At 41.2% G+C, this 19,151-nt stretch overlaps 1 protein-coding gene across 2 annotated transcripts in view; it reads left to right on the top strand.

Annotated features, from left to right (window-relative positions):
- galnt14 (UDP-N-acetyl-alpha-D-galactosamine:polypeptide N-acetylgalactosaminyltransferase 14 (GalNAc-T14)) overlaps positions 1-19,151 on the top strand; it is a 191,590-nt gene that overhangs the window by 140,456 nt on the left and 31,983 nt on the right. For both annotated transcript variants that reach the window (XM_078274174.1, XM_078274175.1), the window contains exons 6-9: positions 3,453-3,574; positions 9,908-9,995; positions 12,717-12,801; positions 16,283-16,386. In XM_078274174.1, the coding sequence (XP_078130300.1) occupies positions 3,453-3,574; positions 9,908-9,995; positions 12,717-12,801; positions 16,283-16,386 (399 nt within the window). The remainder of the gene's footprint in view (positions 1-3,452; positions 3,575-9,907; positions 9,996-12,716; positions 12,802-16,282; positions 16,387-19,151) is intronic.

Genomic DNA, 19,151 nt, shown 5'->3' with positions numbered 1-19,151 from the left:
CCCACTTAAAAAGATGAGAGAGGCCTGTAATTTTCATCATAGGTACACTTCAACTATGAGAGACAAAATGAGAAAAAAAATCCAGAAAATCACATTGTAGGATTTTTAATGAATTTATTTACAAATTCCTCTGGAAAATAAGTATTTGGTCACCTACAAACAAGCAAGATTTCTGGCTCTCACAGACCTGTAACTTCTTCTTTAAGAGGCTCCTCTGTCCTCCACTCGTTACCTGTATTAATGGCACCTGTTTGAACTTGTTATCAGTATAAAAGACACCTGTCCACAACCTCAAACAGTCACACTCCAAACTCCACTATGGCCAAGACCAAAGAGCTGTCAAAGGACACCAGAAACAAAACTGTAGACCTGCACCAGGCTGGGAAGACTGAATCTGCAATAGGTAAGCAGCTTGGTGTGAAGAAATCAACTGTGGGAGAAATTATAAGAAAATGGAAGACATACAAGACCACTAATAATCTCCCTCGATCCGGGGCTCCACGCAAGATCTCACCCCGTGGGGTCAAAATGATCACAAGAACGGTGAGCAAAAATCCCAGAACCACACGGGGGGACCTAGTGAATGACCTGCAGAGAACTGGGACCAAAGTAACAAAGGCTACCATCAGTAACACACTACGCCGCCAGGGACTCAAATCCTGCAGTGCCAGACGTGTCTCCCTGCTTAAGCCAGTACATGTCCAGGCCCGTCTGGAGTTTGCTAGAGAGCATTTGGATGATCCAGAAGAGGATTGGGAGAATGTCATATGGTCAGATGAAACCAAAATAGAACTTTTTGGTAAAAACTCAACTCGTCGTGTTTGGAGGGGAAAGAATGCTGAGTTGCATCCAAAGAACACCATACCTACTGTGAAGCATGGGGGTGGAAACATCATGCTTTGGGGCTGTTTTTCTACAAAGGGACCAGGACGACTGATCCGTGTAAAGGAAAGAATGAATGGGGCCATGTATCGTGAGATTTTGAGTGAAACCTCCTTCCATCAGCAAGGGCATTGAAGATGAAACGTGGCTGGGTCTTTCAGCATGACAATGATCCCAAACACACCGCCTGGGCAACGAAGGAGTGGCTTCGTAAGAAGCATTTCAAGGTCCTGGAGTGGCCTAGCCAGTCTCCAGATCTCAACCCCATAGAAAACCTTTGGAGGGAGTTGGAAGTCTGTGTTGCCCAGTGACAGCCCCAAAACATCACTGCTCTAGAGGAGATCTGCATGGAGGAATGGGCCAAAATACCAGCAACAGTGTGTGAAAACCTTGTGAAGACTTACAGAAAACGTTTGACCTCTATCATTGCCAACAAAGGGTATATAACAAAGTATTGAGATGAACTTTTGTTATTGATCAAATACTTATTTTCCACCATAATTTGCAAATAAATTCATTAAAAATCCTACAATGTGATTTTCTTTCTCATTTTGTCTCTCATAGTTGAAGTGTACCTATGATGAAAATTACAGGCCTCTCTCATCTTTTTAAGTGGGAGAACTTGCACAATTGGTGGCTGACTAAATACTTTTTTGCCCCATAGTATTAAGTAGAGTCCATAGCTTTGAGATAGAAGTGATTCAAATATAGCTGATGCTAGTTTAAATGTTTTCAACTTGAGCAATTTGCCAATGAATCGCTAAATAGGCCATTTCGCCTTCAAAGGTCAGTCAGTGAGTATTTCTTAAAAGATTTTTGGTGGACTATTCCTTTTATCCTCAAGACAAAGATTTAAAGGCATCACTATGTTTCTCAAAATGCTGGATGGATTGCTGAATAATATTGACACCTTTCCAGCCTTGGTAGTGACAATTTTCGTTATTTTCCCAAACTGAAACTTCGACATTCATTTAATGCAACTTAGGTCTTCAACTGTAATTTGTTCTCACAAACATACAATAACACACACATACACACACACACACACACACACACACACACACACACACACACAGCTGTGATGGGCAGTTATCACTGTATATTAACATTCTGCTTTGTACAAAGTCAGCCTGTCCTGCACTGTATGTGGTGTGTGTATCTGAGTAGATGTCCACTTGTGTAAGTGTGTGATGTTGGTCCTGTGTGTGTGTGTGTGTGTGTGTGTGTCCATCCATCCAGAAAATAAAGCCTTATTGAGGATGAAATGGGATTTTTAATTGGCTGAGCCTCGGCCTAACAGCACAGCGTGAAACTTCACGGCCCCTCGTACAATGTCACCGACACGCACACTCGCAATGGACCCAATGCACAGTTACAGTAACACACGCGCACACGCACATACACACACACACACACACACACACACACACACACACACACACACACAGAGTACGTCTCCATGTCAGGGAGTATTGATTAGACCATTTAGTCCAAATAGAGGAGAACACTGGCCCCCATCAGTGAGACCTCCCTAACAGGCTCATTTAAACACACACACACACACACACACACACACACACACACACACACACACTCTGTCTCTCCCTCTCTCCCTCTCTCTCTTCCTCTCTCTCGCTCTCTCTCTCGCTCCCTCTCTCTCTCTCTCTCTCTCTCTCTCTCTCTCTCCCGCTCTCTCTCTCTCTCTCTCTCTCTCTCTCTCTCTCTCTCTCTCTCTCTCTCTCTCTCTCTGTCTTTCGACAGCACAACCACAGTCAGCTGACACACGTTCTCTCTTCCCGACACACATGCAGAGTGTGATGGGCCTGTTAAAAGGTTGTGTCCATGTCTGACAGGGCCTCTAAGAGCCATGCATCGATTTCCCCTTTTGCTGACTGACTGAGAGAGCGAGCGGGAGTGAGAGAGAGATGGGGGATGTCAATAGGTAGAGCAAGGCACTAACAATACCAAGGTTAAGGGTTCCATGCCCTTCCAATGTTTTAAATTATTCTGTGTGGGGAAGAGGATCGAGGAGTGTGTGTGTGTAACTGATAGTCACAGCTGGAGAGCGTGAAAGTTGAATATATACTGTCTTATCCGATCTGCCGCCCTGAAAAGAATCTATTCCAGCAGGCAAAGCGGAGCATTTCAATTTAACAGAGAGCAGCTCTTGCGGCTGTGAGGCTGTTTGTTCCATATCAGCTGCATGAGAGTGCATGTGCACTGTTTGTTAATTTATATATAAATGGACTTATGCATGCATGTGCACAGTGTATTAGAGATGAAGAGGCACTGCAAAATCTCACAAGAATCAAGACTACTTGTCAGAAGTGGGATTCAAACCCTCAACTGTAGTCAGCCACCACACAACTTTCTGCATGCAGTGGTGGAAAATAACGAAATACATTTACTAAAGTACTATAGATAAGTAAAATTCAAAGGTACTTGTAAACCATGAGTAACTTCTTTCCAAGACATTTCTATTGAGTCTATGTTCAGATTATTTTATGAGATAAGACATTTGTTTATGTGTGTAATGATGAATGATGTTTATGAATCTCTTTGTGCGTCAGGTCTGATCAGGTCCAGAGTGCGGGGGGCCGATGCTGCGCGGGCCGGGGTCCTCACCTTCCTGGACAGCCACTGTGAGGTCAACAAGGACTGGCTGCCCCCCCTGCTGCAGAGGATCAAGCAGGTAGAGCATGCCCCCACCCTGACAAAACGTTTGTGTCTGTCTGTCTAGCTTTACTGTTAAATCCTAATTCAGCTCACTTTTTACTTCTAACCTTGAAGAAGTGTCTGTGTGTGTGTGTGTGTGTGTGTGTGTGTGTGTGTGTGTGCACACACGAGTGAGTGTGTGTGTGTGTGTGTGTGTGTGTGTGTGTGTGTGTGTGTGTGTGTGTGTGTGTGTAGGCATTATATACTCATGTATGAATGGGATCATGAATGTCAATAACTTTAGCAAGGCAAGGCCACTTTAAAAAAATATGATGTACTACACTGCACTACAAGTGTGTGTGTGTGTGTGTGTGTGTGTGTGTGTGTGGTTGTGTGGTCGAGGTGAAATAGCGCCATGAGAGAAAATAGCTGTCGGTCTGATTGCCTCTCATTAAGGAATAAGTGCTGCTCTCTCTCCTTCACCCCTCCGCTCTCCTCTGTTTGTCTCTCCTCTTCCTCGCCTCCTCATATCATTTTTTTTTTTTACCACTTGTCAGCTCATCCTCCCTTTTCTCACCTTGCCTCCCCCTCCTCTTCTGTCCTCTCTTCTCTCTCCTCCTCTTGCCTTCTTCTTGTCCTTCATCTCATCTGTCCTCTCCTCTTTTCTCGTGTCTCTCTGTGTCCCCTCTTACCCCTCCACACCACCTCTCTGTATCTCTCCTCTCATCTAATCCTCTCTCCTCTCTTATTTGCTCGTGCCCTCTCACCACCTCACTTCATTTTTCTCATCATTTCTCTCTAACCTTTTATTTAGCTTTCTAGACACCTCCTCTTCTTTTTTCTTCTCTTATTTTCTGCCCTATGATGTCTTCACACATCTTCTCGTCTTTTCCTCTCTTATTTTCACTTTTACTGAGTCACCTTATTTGACTCCTCTCTACTTTCCTCGCCTGTTCTCTACTCTCTTTACACCCCTCCTCCCCCCTTTTCTCTTCTCTTACATCATTTTTTCTTCCCTCCTACTCTCTAACACCCCCCCTTTCTTTCCTTTATCAACTTCTTTGACTACTCTCCTTGAACCTCTTCTCCTCGTTACTCTTCCCATTTCCTTCTGTCCTCACCTCCCCTCTCACGTCCTCAATACTTTTTATTGCTCTTTACACCTTCTTTCCTTTCCCTCCTCTCTTCTTCTACCTTCTCTTTGAAACTCCTTTCTCTTATCTGTTCTCTCCTTTCTACTCTTTTCTACCACGTATCCTCCTTTCGCCTATGTCTCCTCCTCTCTGGTCCCTTTTCTGGTCCCCCTTTCCTCCTCCTTTTACTTTCCTCTCCTCTTTATCTCCTTTTACCTTTCCATGTCCCCTCTCCTCACACTCCCTCGCGTCTTTTTTCTACCCATCTCCTCTTCCCCTCTGTCCTCTGCTCTTTACACCTCCTCCTTCCCTTTTTTTTGCATCTCTTCCATCCATTTCTCTTCTCTCCTGCCCTCTCTTCACACCTCCTCCCACCATCTCTTCTCTTTTATCACTTTTATTTGACTCCTCTCATGTCTTCACACCATCTGTCCTCTTTTTTTCCCTTCCCATCTCTTCATTTGCTCATCTGTCGTCTCCTCCTCCTCCTCCTCCTTCAATGCATCAAGTCAACAGTTGTTTCTGCTGATATTAAAGACCTTTGATCTCCATCTGTAGAGCAGCAATCAATAAGTAAACCACACGGCCTGATCGGATTCTGCCGCTATATCAACATCATCCATATTCATACTCACGGTTGAAATGCGTGTGTGTGTGTGTGTGTGTGTGTGTGTGTGTGTGTGTGTGCGTGTGTGTTTGAGCAGGAGAGTCATCGGTCACTGTCTGCCCAGTCGCGTTATAGTCATATATTTAGATTTAAATGTATGAGGTATTGATCCAGGTAAACACACACACACACACACACACACACACAGGCAGAACTCCACACGGCCATAAAGTTTTATTCCCCTCAAATTGTCTGTCTCATTGATATAGAGAGCTAAAGTCCCGCTCAACTTCAAGGTGAACTTCTGTTCCACTTGCTTCTGGTTGTAGCCTGGATGAGTTCGGTCTGGACTTGATCCGAGCAGTTCAATTGATCCGACCAATCAAATTGTCAGGGCGGGCTTTATACGATGATGGACAGATGATCAACAGTGTCCTAATCAACCACGTCACCAAAGAGCGCTTGGCTTGAATTTGTTTACAACAAAGATGGCTGCCGCTGGAGAATTGAGATGTGTAGATACCGCTATTGAGTCTTTAATAGAAGATATCGACAGCGCATTCATTTTAAAAGAGGAACAGAGAATCGCGATCACGTACGTATACACATTGCCACACCCGTCGACACCCACGACACGGAAACGGCCACCTCTGCCTTTGCTCTGTCGAAGCCTGCCTTTGACTTGCAGCTTCTGTGGCGTCTGTCTCCGTTGCTCTGATTGGTTGGAGGTCTGTCCAGTTGAGTGCAGAGGCATTTTCTTTCCTGGTTCGGTTGAAACACGCCCCATAATCACAGCCCAATGGAGCAGTATCAGACTCATATGCTGACTAGAATCTGAGTATGACGACGTCAGGCTGTTCTTGTTGTATTTTCACATAAAGGGTTTCTTCTTTCGTTCAAACATTATACTTTACTGTCTATATTCTAAACCACATTCATCTGCTACCAGGCAGTACTAGCAGGTCACTATAGCAAAGAAAACTACTATTTATTTATTTTTACCTCTGGGGCGTGGTACATTTCATGTGTTATATTCAGAGCTTCATTTGTAAATCAGGAGGAAAGGGGTATGAAGGTGGGTCAGGGAGAGAGGAAGTCACAAATGCAGATCTTGGCGCACATTGGACAATGCTATGGGCTATCTGATAAAACTTAAACTAAACTGTAAAGCAAAGCATTATTTGTTTACATGTATTAATCAGAGCATTCACAAAAGGCACTCAAATCAGCAGGGAGCAGCGAGTAGACACCAGTTTGCAGCTCTCTTTCTCTTGTCGAGAGGCGAGGGGGTGGGGGGGGTGAACACCAACCATATTATTCTGGGGGGTCGCGACTCGAAAAGGTTGAGAATCACTGATTTAAGGGACGATAACTTTCAGATTTATAACCTATTATGACCACACATTGCTCTCTCATAAGGGCTGACCTCTCCTTCACCCGCCTTCTGTACTGCGCCCGGCGTTTACTGAACATTAGGTGTGAAAGCGCCTTAAGACTCATGGAACATACTGTTGTCAAATGTTAACAAACATTTCATTCAATTTTTGATGCCAAGTAACTATTCTAGTTTATTTGATGGTCATAGGATTTATGGTGAGCAAATGCAGTTGCAAGCTTCTACATTTGTTGTTCTCAACACCCAGGCTGCATTAACCTGTCAAGTATTTGCTTCTTCTTTTTTTACTGTAGGATGGGGAATTTTGTGAATAAGATTATAAAGTAAATAGTGCACACTGTTTATGTCATGTCCATGAGATGATTGTGTAGTGCCATTGCTTATTCACTACTTTTAGTGTTGCATTGTGGGATCATTTTACTCATTAAACAGGGGATATTAAGTCTTGAACAGTGAGCCCTAAAAAACATAAAAAGTCCATAGATTGATTGATAAAGGTGAGGGATTTCAGATGTATCCAACCATCGTCTACAGTAGGTAAGTGAGTAAGAAAGTCATATGTGTCATGTTTTACATTGATTGGAATAATAAGCATTAGCAGCAAAGGTACCCTGGTTTTAATAGCAATTAATTAACAAAGAACAAGGAGTGCCTGCTGCAGAAACTCAACCTTCATTTATAGAATAAAGGAAAAAGAAGTAATTTCCAAGGGAGCGTCTATGAGTCTAGGCTACAGGGAACACTGGCACACTTTCAAAATGAAATAACACACCTCAAATACAACTTTACAAAAGTGCAGTGTGGAGTTCTTGATGTTGTAGGAGTGAGGAGTTTAGCCTTTTGATATTAGCTGCAGTCTTCAGAGCAAAACAACGAAGCCAACGTCAAGATAATATTCTTGCAGATTATTAGTTTAGAGTTTGAGTTTCATTTATTAATGCTTCTTAATCTTTTTCTTTGCATTACAATTTAACCAGCATTATTGAAAGCCTCACTGAAATTAAATCTAGCGAGTGTCATCACCAGTAACAATGACTTACAGACCAACAACAAAACTGGTCTTTCATATATAATTGTAAATGCATTAATAAAATAAACAAAAAGAATCACATAAAATCCCAGAATTATCAAAAGTTGTATTTTCAACTTAAAGACAAGTAAATAATTGCCATCTAAAATGAAAATGAAAATGCAGTCTAAATGCAGCATTTTGAACATGGAAGTTAAAGGTTTATACCTCCTCAATCCTTATTGTATAATTTTCTATTGTGGTCATACTGCATAATGTTTAGTAAAGAACTAGCCTATGTAATCCAGCTCAAATGCAGGAGACGTGCATGAAGGATGGTGATAATGCAGGATGTTTCGGGGGTCAGTTTTCCTCTCAGCTCGGTCATCGAATGCTCTCATTTCAAATCAGGTGGAAAAAAAAGAAGAAATGACTGAAATTAAGAAACTGCTCCCAAGCGATCTGAAAATAACACTCATCCAATTACAACAGTAATGTCGTGAATGCTTCACCCTGAATGCTGCACAGAGTCATTACCGTAACTAGCTATTAAAGCAGTCGTAGTGCTTTGTAATGTGGCTGGAGCCGGAGAGGGATGCAGCCCGCGTCCCCTTGCACTGACCCTGCAGCTAATGGTCCAGAACCGCTCCACCTGCTCTGTAATATCACTGGCTGAAGGCGCATCCATCCGTTTGACCAAACTAATAGCAGGACACTCTATGATTTAACAGGGACAAGTCTGGCGTGTGTGTGTGTGTGTGTGTGTGTGTGTGTGTGTGTGTGTGTGTGTGTGTGTGTGTGTGTGTGTGTGTGTGCGCGCGCGCGCGTGTGTGTGTGTGTGTGTGTTGTACTTTTATCCTTGTAGAGAGCAAATGGTGCCATAAAGGTAAAAATATTAGGGAATTCAAGTGCCTGTTCTTACTTTTACAAGGCTTTAGGACTCTATTTAAAGGTTAAGGAGACAATCATTTTCCTAAATCCATAAGAGTCGCATGGCCATATGGATGGTTAAGCAAAAAGAAGTGATATGGGCAACAACAAATACATGTTTTGTAGCAGTGATAGGTTTGACATTTTTTCACTTGTATACATTCTGTGTGATGTGTTAAGCCACCTACACATGATCCGCAGTCAAACCGCGAGGTACGCTTACAGGGTAAAGCGCAGGTATACGTCATCATTGCTTCTGGAATAAGTGGTTGCGCATTGAACGGTCAGCGGCAACGAGGTCAAAGTTGAAATAATTTCAACTTTGAGCGCAGCAATTCCGAGCCGTGCGCAACGCCAAAGGTAGCCTAGCTGGGCGGCATCGCTCTCCCCATAGTAAAAAACAATGGAATGGGCCAGCGCAGAGCAGTTTTACCGCAGATCATGTGTAGACGGCTTAAGTCGTAAAAGACATAAAAGACAGAACTTTCTAGAAGTCACACTGCCCTATTGCCTCATTTCCTCTGCATGGTTCAACTCTCTTTTAGTACCAAGTCCGTTTCTCTGTTGTGTTTTCCACTGCGGATCATTCCCCCTTATCGGTAGTCTCAGCTCAAAGTTTGTACCAGAACATCTGCAGTTATTTCCCAACAGACCAATGAGGTGTCAGGACTTCAATATCAGCTCTGATCTCGTCTCCCTTCCACCCTTCATATATCTAACACAAATAAAACGAAAAGCCAATTTGCCAACGTCCTTGTGTGCTTACGTTCACTGACTCACAGCATTTTTAATTTTTTTTCTCTTGATGAATTCTCCTTTCATTTAGAGTTCACAGAGTTCTCAGCATTTCTTGTTTTCATATTGCTCAACAATCTGACATTAATGCCAGCAAAGTGAATACAATGGAACTCTATTGAAGTAGAACAGAGGTAGAGGTCACTCTCGCCTCGCTAAATGTGCTGTGTGCATGATTGGTGCTGAATGAATGGAATTTCTTTTAATGTGGTGCAATATTAAAAGGACCTTGGAATACACAGTCTGTTTCACACTTTGGACTGAAAAATATATTCATTGCAGTGAAATGTGATGGTGTGCACACAGGAACACATTCACCTTCTCGGTCGTTTTGTCTCTTCTTTTTTTTCTCCCTGCCATTCTCTGCGGTATTTTTCTTTTTCAGGATTTATGATCTCTTTTTTTACCCTCTGATTTATTTTTCTAATACTCTTTCAATATATTTGTGTTTGCTTTATAGCTCTAACCCATGAATGCTTGTGTGTTTTTTTTGTGTCCAGGACCCAACCTGTGTGGTCAGCCCGGTCATCGACATCATCAACATGGACACTTTTTCCTATGTGGCGGCCTCCGCTGATCTCCGGGGAGGTATGGAAATACTCTCATCTACACTTTGAGAAATAAAAATGGCTTCAAGGCATCTTCAGGGTGTCTTTTGATGACGGAGAGAAACACCTGAGGGTTTCTGATTTATGAAGGAGCCCTTCATGACGAGCTCATTTTCTCTGACGGAACCTTGAATAGGAACACTTTTGAGATATCTGCTCTGTCCCACTGACCCTCAGGTTGGATCTCCGAGAGACCCTGAGTAGTCCCTTCCTTAACGCTGGATTCAGAAATATATATACACATGGCCTGACTGTATTTATGTAACGTGATGCACACTAGTAACAACAGTGGACAATTTGTGTCCTACACCCAAAACAATGAAAATGGCTCTTACAATAAAGTTTGTTTGAACTATTTCAACTTTCCGAGAAGAGATATGTTTTTGCATCAGTTTGGTGTGGCTAATGGCTTAAAAATACGACAATACACATGAGCCTCATCTGCCATCGCTGTGGAAAAATGGAAAATAAATCTGAACAGTTTGCAACAAAACACATGCACAATTCGTCCAAACCTGTCGTAGAACCCCAAACTTTGTGAACTCATTTAAATGCTGATAGTATTATGTTTCTACAAAGCGTAATCTTTAGCTTTCGTTAGCAATGCACTCAACGCATTTTAACTTTGGTGATTGAATGTTTCATATCAAAATACACTAAAGGTGACTTCTCTATATGCTATTCACTACAACACATAATAAACTGACTTGTTTTTTTAAAGCAATTTCTTCGTATTTGTTAAATATTTCCTAATGTCCGCCATCCATTTGACTAAAAACACCAGGAATAACAATGAAAATAGGTCCATCCCAAACTCTCCAGTCTGACAGTCCCTGACAAAGATGGGAAAATGTACTTTACAAATGTACTTGAAGGCCGACAATACAAACAGCTGAACGTTAAAGGGCTCCAGCTGTCAATCACCTGTCACTGCCTGTGCAAACAATAAATGGGAATTGTACCTCTAAAAGCCCTGATGCCAGAAGTAGCTTCTCTCACTTTGCAACTTTGGACTGAGCTATAACAAAATCCGGGAGTGTATTTAAATGTTGGATATCTCCTCCATCATTGGGGCGGTTGGTGTCCTCTTTAAGACTTATGTATATGCCAGATTGTCTTCCGTTTGAAAAGTTCAAGGATAATTATTTGTGCGTTGCTGAAATGCAGTCTTGAAAGCTTGAAACCAAATAATCACTAATAGCAGTGAAAGTGGAGGTTTTGTGGTTGAATCGGTAACTGTCCTCTAATGCACCCACCATCACAGATTGATGATGCAGAACCAGAACAGACTATTTGAGGAAGGACGTTTTTTTTCTTTTAGATTCGACAAGATTCTGCATTTACAGATGAGCTGAAACTAAATGGCCTGATAATGCATCGGAACAATACACATCTGTGTTCTCCACTCGTCTGTCATCCCTCACTTTTTCTGAAGCCCATTTCTCCTGAGAGCTTCATAGTCCCTCTTGCTTTCCATTAGTCTTATTCTTATTCTTCTTCTCTTGGTAACAGCGATCCGCCAATCAATGCTGATAATAGCCCTGTCCATTGCTCTCAGTCCTTCTCACACACACACACACACACACACACACACACGCACACACACACACACACACACACACACACACACAAAGGAGAGGTCTAAATCGATGGTGATAGTTGGGCTCACAAAGGACATTTAAATTATAGATTAAGCTGTTGCTCATAACATAAAAAAGATGGTTATAAGATGGACTCTCATTGATCCAGGCACACACACACACACACACACACACACACACACACACACACACACACACACACACACACACACACACACACACACACACACACACACACACACTTACACTCACAGATGGAGGGATGGGAGTGCTGTGGCAGCAACTCCTTGGCCTGCTGGACTGCCTTATCAGCAATCACACACACCTACACAATTCAACAGACACATGCACACACATTTGCTTGCTTGTACGTCCACACACGCACACAAACACACACACACACACACACACACAGTAAATGATAATTCAAAAGGCAAAAATAATTGTAACAATAAATATACAGTGGTTATTGTGTGACTTTGGTTAGGAACTAACAAAACTAGCAAACAAACTAACCGATCAAGGCAGCAGTACACCAGCAACTCCTGTGTTCTGTGAGATAAAATTATTATTTTTGTCAAAGGAGTCTGGTGGCTTTGAAAAGAGCGATATAATGGCTTCAGTTCCCCCATCGTAAAGGGCTGTCTGACAGCAAGGTAAAGCGGTGAAAATATTCTAAATAGCGTACGCTGAAATAAATGTTTTAGGTGTCTAAAATACGTCCAAACTGGGGGGCATGCCCAACATCATTTACTTTAGTACAACCCCACTTCAAAAGATCCCAACTATCCCTTTAATTGATTGGTCTGAATACATAAATTCCGTCTTTTTTCAGTGTGTATGTATTAATAAAACAATTGGAGAATTTTCCACAATATCAGCAATCAAAAATATGGCTCAGTGTCAATGATTTTTGATTATTCTAGCAAGATTTCAAAATCGACCTGTACATCTGTAAGTCTACCGTAATTCCAGTCTGCCATGGTATTTCACTACTGCTTCCCTCCTTATACAGCATGTAGCCTAATTTACTAAAGCCTTGGTTCAGTACAGTATTGTCTCTACAGTTTAATGTATATGTACATTAATTGTTTTCTCAGGATTTGATTGGAGTCTCCATTTTAAGTGGGAGCAGCTGTCACCTGAACAGAGAGCGCGTCGGACTGACCCGACCCAGCCAATCAAGTAAGACACTTACAGACACAAACATACGGTATAATGCCAATTCAAGTATACACACAAATGTATGTATTTATATATTATTCCTTTTTTTTATTATTTTAAATAATAAAATAATATATTTAAAATATATTTAAAATATTTTTGCAATAGAATCTAAACCTGATGTTAATACACACAGGAAAACTGGGGGGGAAAGAAAAGCTGAGAAATAGAGTATGCACACTGCCCTCAATTACCTTTCTGGTAATTGAATAAATATTTCATCGGAGCATTATCAGTCTGGTACATGTTCTTCTGTCCTGTACCTAGTTTTGTGGTCTGGATTTGCACACTTTTGTGAACTTTAACAAAAAGAAAAGAAAAACTGACACGAAAGGATCAGCTTAGGCTCAAGCTGGTTTCTAACATGTAAAGTTCCACCTTCTCCAACTATACACCGAAAAAGTGAGGAAGCTATCCTCATGTTCAGAAGGTTCATTCGATAAATGCATTAAAACGTTGACGTGGGTGTATAACCCTGATCTTCACTTCCCGTTTTCAAGCTCAAGTGGAGCTTTAATTGCTGCTATATGTGGTCTGAGTGCTTCTGCGTGTGTGTGTGTGTGTGTGTGTGTGTGTGTGTGTGTGTGTGTGTGTGTGTGTGTGCACTTGATCTTTACTGTACAGACAAGCTGTTAATATTTAGCTTAGACTACTTAGATTACAGTTTTTCCACATACCATTCCATATACAAAAACTTAAGTATTTATGTATGAATGATATTCATTAAAATAATGTCACAATATTCTTTCCTTATACTTTAATACTTTGAACGTTCAATCAACTATTTCTCTGCATGTATATCCAAAATATGTTTTTCCATATAAAGTATGAAGTATTTAAAATGAGTGGCTTTAAGAAGTGTTTTAAATGTAGCTGTACAATTATAAGTGTTTGGTGCAAGCTGGACTATCAACAAGTAATGCACGGATAAGGGTAATTAATTAAATAGCTATCTTCAGATTTTATTTTGAGGAAGTACAATACTTGTGTCAAAAAAATCTTCAAACTTTGAATCCCTTTTCTTAAGTTGTTTTCACTCTGCAGAAGCTTCTGAACCCAATGTCATCTTCATCTTTGAGCGATGTTCGTGTTTCTACCTTTTGGCTTCTTACAGCGCCCCCAAAGATGTGAAATATTTTTTTTTTTTTTTTTGCACCCAAGCTATTATCTTTAAGGGGCTCTATAGCTTCATCTTTGTTGTATTCTAACATTTTTTAAGTCATCCGTCGATTGACATTAATCAACTGTGTGTGTTTTTTCTGTTGATGTCAATGCATGGACTGTATGATCAGACTTTATCGGCATTGACGGAATGTGGCAGGAAGAACCCGCAGTCATCGACTAGTACAATAACGTATATAAACACAAATAAACCCGGAGGGATAATAAATACATACATGCTGTACATACACATTTTCTGTGGCTGTGGTGGTTGATTGCAGAGCAGTGCCAACCGACTGCTGCTAACATGACAAAGACAACATGACGCAGATCCTTAGTGCAACAATCAGTAACAAACAAACGTCTTGACCTGTTTTTGCTGCAGCGCCCCCTGCTGGGCAAGGAAGAAGTTATATATAATAAACTTTGGCACTGTTCCTTTTTCATAATTCAGATTGGTGGCAGGAAGCCAGATTTATTGCTGTGCCAACTTGTGACTGTCTGACTTCGTGCTTGTTTTTAGTGGAGGCAGAGTGATAAACACTTACAGATGGATGGGTGTGTGTGTGTGTGTGTGCGTGTGCGTGTGTGTGTGTGTGTGTGTGTGTTTATTATGATGGTCTGTCTCTACCTGAATGTCAGTGTGCTGCTTCTGTCTGTGCGATGTCAATCTGGACTGAGTCACCATGTCCGTCTGGGAACATACACACATTTATAAACTATACTTGTGAGGGCCGTCATTGACAGGATGCATTCCTAGCCTCTGTCTGAAACCATAACCATCAACGCTAGCGTACGTGCTGTAACAAAGTCAAATAACTGTAGTAGAAGTTTTAAGTTGCATAAAAGTGAGATACTCAAATTAGGGCTGTGTGATTAATCTAATTTAAATTTCCAGTTTCAAGTGAGCCATGACGTCATTGACCCAGTGACTGTACAGGGGGGGTAGGTGGGACTTCCAGTTGAACAGAATGAGGCGTCTTGCTAGCAATGATGAAAATGCCAGAGCACGAGTCTGGGACTGAGGGAGACCCAGATCTCTTCGAGCCACTCCAAATATTGCCAACTGCGGTTCTGGGACTATGGCCTTATTGCACATGTATGAAAATGTCTCAAAGATCTTGTCCCAAAATGGTCTTATCTTTGGGCAGGCCCAAAAAGAGTGATAGAGAGTTGCTGGGTCCCCTTATTATTTTAATAAAACCCACTGCATTGGCACACTGGGGGTGCCTGTGTGTGTGGCTCAACCTTTGCTGCAACAGTGCAATGAGACTGCATCTGACAATACAACCGCTTTGGCAAGTCAAATATCGTCGCTGACGGGTAAAAACCTTGTATTTAAAAATGGCTGATTTGAAAATATTTTATTGAGCTATTTACCTCAAACAAATTAAGTCAGCAAAAAAATTAAAATGACCAGATATGGAGATATGAGGTTTCTGCCCAGCAACGACGATATGTACAAGTGCAGATAACTTAACAGCATATTTGTACTATTTTCCTGGTGATCGCCATGAGTCAGGATAAAATGAATATTCCCATGAATATATTTCCAGAGTTGTAAAATCCTGTCTCATGGTTTCATAATCGCCGTGCAGTGTTTTTGTGTCTGATGAGCCCTGAAACTCGTTTGGGTAAAACAGCCTTCGTGGGTCGGTCCTCCTCACAAAGATAGAAGTACCTAGATCACTCACGCACACAGATATGCACCAGCCTTGTCTCATTTCATGTATTTACCAAGTTATAGTATGCTTTTTAATTTCCTCATTCACATACAAATAGAAACACACACACATACACACACACTTTTAAACACACAAGGACAAATTGAGCTTGAAAAGGGTTTTTATATGCTTCCACCCACACACACACACACACACACACACACACACACACACAAGTCCTATTTGCAGGCGGTGATGGCAGGATAATTGTTAATAAACAGAGGGTATTTGATGACACAATGTGCTGTCCCCTGGGTATTCACTCATCACGTTGTCCAGATGATGATTCAGCCTGTGTGCGTGTGTGCGTGTGCGTGTGGGTGGCAGGCAGGCAGCAAACCAACAAGCTCTTGTCTTTTCTGGAAAACACAGAGCAACAAAAGTGGTGAAAGAGTCATTTTACTTTTGATTTGATTCGATTCTAGACAGATTCAAGCACAGATGTCAGCGAGAAAAGATTGACTTTTCGATAAAATGACACTACTGAGACTAAAAACCAATAACTAGACATACAGTGATCGCTCTCTCTCATTGTTGTTTATGTTTCTCTGTGACAGGACTCCCATCATCGCCGGGGGCCTCTTTGTGATTGACCGGTCCTGGTTCAATCATCTCGGCAAATACGACACTGCCATGGACATCTGGGGCGGGGAGAACTTTGGTGAGTCGTTGGTGTCTGACAAATCTATTACAGAGGCAAACATGGGCATTTATTGGTTGAGATGTACTAACTGGAATCAAGTTTTAGTCTTCTCTTTTAAGGAAAGTTGATTCAAAGCATGTCAACAGTTGTATTTCAATGCAAGTTTAATTTACAACAAAAAAAATCAATCCCTGTTCTGTTCTCTCTTCTCTCCTGTCAGTTTTCTCAAGATAAAAGGACAAAGTGTCACTTTGCAGATGTAGGATGATAAATCATCAGAACTGCATTTGTTTGTAATCCAGTCATAGTGATGCAAACTGTTTTCCAAAGGTTTGAATATTACACGGAAAGCGGCAATTGATCCCTTTTTGGCTTCTGCAGCTCTGATAGTGTGAATACTATGTTTTCATCATCATTCTGCCAGAAGAAGCTGGTAAAAGTAAAAAAAAAAAAAAGACTGTTGTAATATTGAAAACAAATCTAACCACATGTCCACATGTCACCACAGAGTGAATCCAAAAAATGATTTAATGATACGTTTTAATGATTTATGCTAGTTAAAAACCGTTAAATAGTCTTTATGACTGAGGCGTCGGACCAAAAACTCTGATCTGGGAAGAAACCAGGTACCCTGTCCGTTACTTGTCTGCAATAGATTCAGCTTCAACATTTCAGATTTCGGTCGAATCTGTTAAACATCTACAAACTGAAACCTCCTCACCAAATAAATAAATAAATATGAATATTTTACAGTGCAAAACAATCCTTTTTCATGGTATATGTCATGCTATATCATAGTACCAAATTAATATATTTGAAATCAATTAGATTGTCAACGGGTAAAATAACTGGCAGGTTTATGTGTATTTGGTGAATCCCATGACTTTGGTACCTAACACAGCAAGGTTCTTCATCACATTAATGCAGAAATCCCATAAACATACAGTAATAAAGCAGGCCTGCTCATTAATTTGGAGCATTGCCCACAAAGGTCTAGTTTACTCAGAGATATTAAGTAATGATAACGTAGAGTGCGTCAGGGTCTTGCATTACCCTGCAGGGGTTTAATTCGCAATAATGACTCGCTCGCTCTACATTATCTTGCTTCGTATTCGGCTTCTTACTAAAGAAATCAATAATTGGACATACAATATTGATTTCAAAATTATTTTATTGATTTTAAAATGGTCCTCCAGAGTTTCTGTGCAAGATTCATGTTTTTGTAGTTGTGGTTAGGCACCTCCATGCTCTTGGTTAGGGCCAGGGACATAGTCTTTAAATGCTCACTTGAAGCAGGAGATTCAGGTGATTGACTCTTTAATATTTCCCCAAAACACAAATCTTAACTGAGTGTTTTAACCTTAGTTTAAAGTGCTCATATTATGCTCATTTTCAGGTTCATAATTGTATTTAAGAGGTTATATCAGAATAAGTTTACATGGTTTAATACAAATTATTAAAAAAACACCATATATTTCATATATTTGTTGTACTGCACATTGCTGCAGCTCCTCTTTTCACCCTGTGTGTTGAGCTCTCTGTTTTAGCTACAGAGTGAGACATCGCACTTCTGTTACATCTTTGTTGGGAGTCGCACATGCTCAGTACCTAGGTAAGGACTACTAGCCAGTCAGAAGCAGAGTATGAGGGCGTGCCATGCTAGCAGCTAGGCGAGCATTATAACGTGTGTTCCAAAGTGACCACGTTTGTCTCTGAAGTAAAGGCTGGACTACAATAGAGCTGTTTGGAGCAGTTTGTGAACAGTGTGTTCTGTTGGAGATGGTAAGTCCCTTTGGGGTGGACTTTGGGATTTTTCACTTTGTAAACCTATAATGTGCACAAAAATATATATAACACAATAAAGGAAAGGGAAAAAGCCAAAAAGCATAATATGAGCACTTTAAGCTTGAGCCTAACATGGCAAAGGACACAGGATATGGACAGCAGTCGCTGGTGAACATAATCCAGGCAGCAGTTTACGTTTCCTCCAAAACAGATCATACAACTCAAACTGTAATCATTTTTGGTATGAGACAGCGTTGATTTTTAGATTGCTATTATAAGAAAGTGCAGGAATGGCTCATGAACAGCTGAGTAGATAACAAAGAGAAAGGACTTATTACGCTGGGGAGTTAACTGATAGGAATACAAAGGTCCTTTAAAATCAGCTATTCATATCAGTCCTTTAATATCAGCTGAATGAAGGTGAACGTTTCATTCAGCAGAAAACACGTCTTTACAGTCTGACATCCATCCAGCAGCAACATCTGGCTCTCCTGCTGCTGCCTGCAGTCATCTGAACGGTGTGTGTCTGTGTGTCTGTGTGTGTGTGTGTGTGTGTGTGTGTGTGTGTGTTAGGGGTGGAACGGTACACAGAAGTCACGGTTCGGTTCATACCTCAGTTCAGACATCACGGTTCGGTTCAATACAATGGAGGGAAAAGCATAACAAAAATGCAGAAGGCAATTTTTTTTTATTGTGCGTGTCTCAGGCTGTACCACCTAGTGTCATCCAGTCTATCACCTGAGCTAGCTGCAGCAGCCTGAAGCGTATAAAGTAAGATGTAAACAGTAAACAAAGAGTACCCCACATCATCTCCAGATTCCATCTGGAACTTGTAAACAAAATAAGACAATCAGCTATAAAACTGGAAATACAGCATCTCTTATTTATGAAAGTGCAAATTACATATATAAACAATAATAACAACAACAACAAACATGTGGACGGGATGGCATGTTGTAACGAGGTTCGAGCACATGCAGCAAATACTTGAAGCCCTA

This window comes from Sander vitreus, chromosome 18 (genome assembly GCF_031162955.1).
Source record: "Sander vitreus isolate 19-12246 chromosome 18, sanVit1, whole genome shotgun sequence".
Lineage (NCBI taxonomy): Eukaryota > Metazoa > Chordata > Actinopteri > Perciformes > Percidae > Sander > Sander vitreus.
The sequence above is the reverse complement of the archived record's forward strand: the minus strand, read 5'-3'. Positions and strand labels throughout refer to the sequence as shown.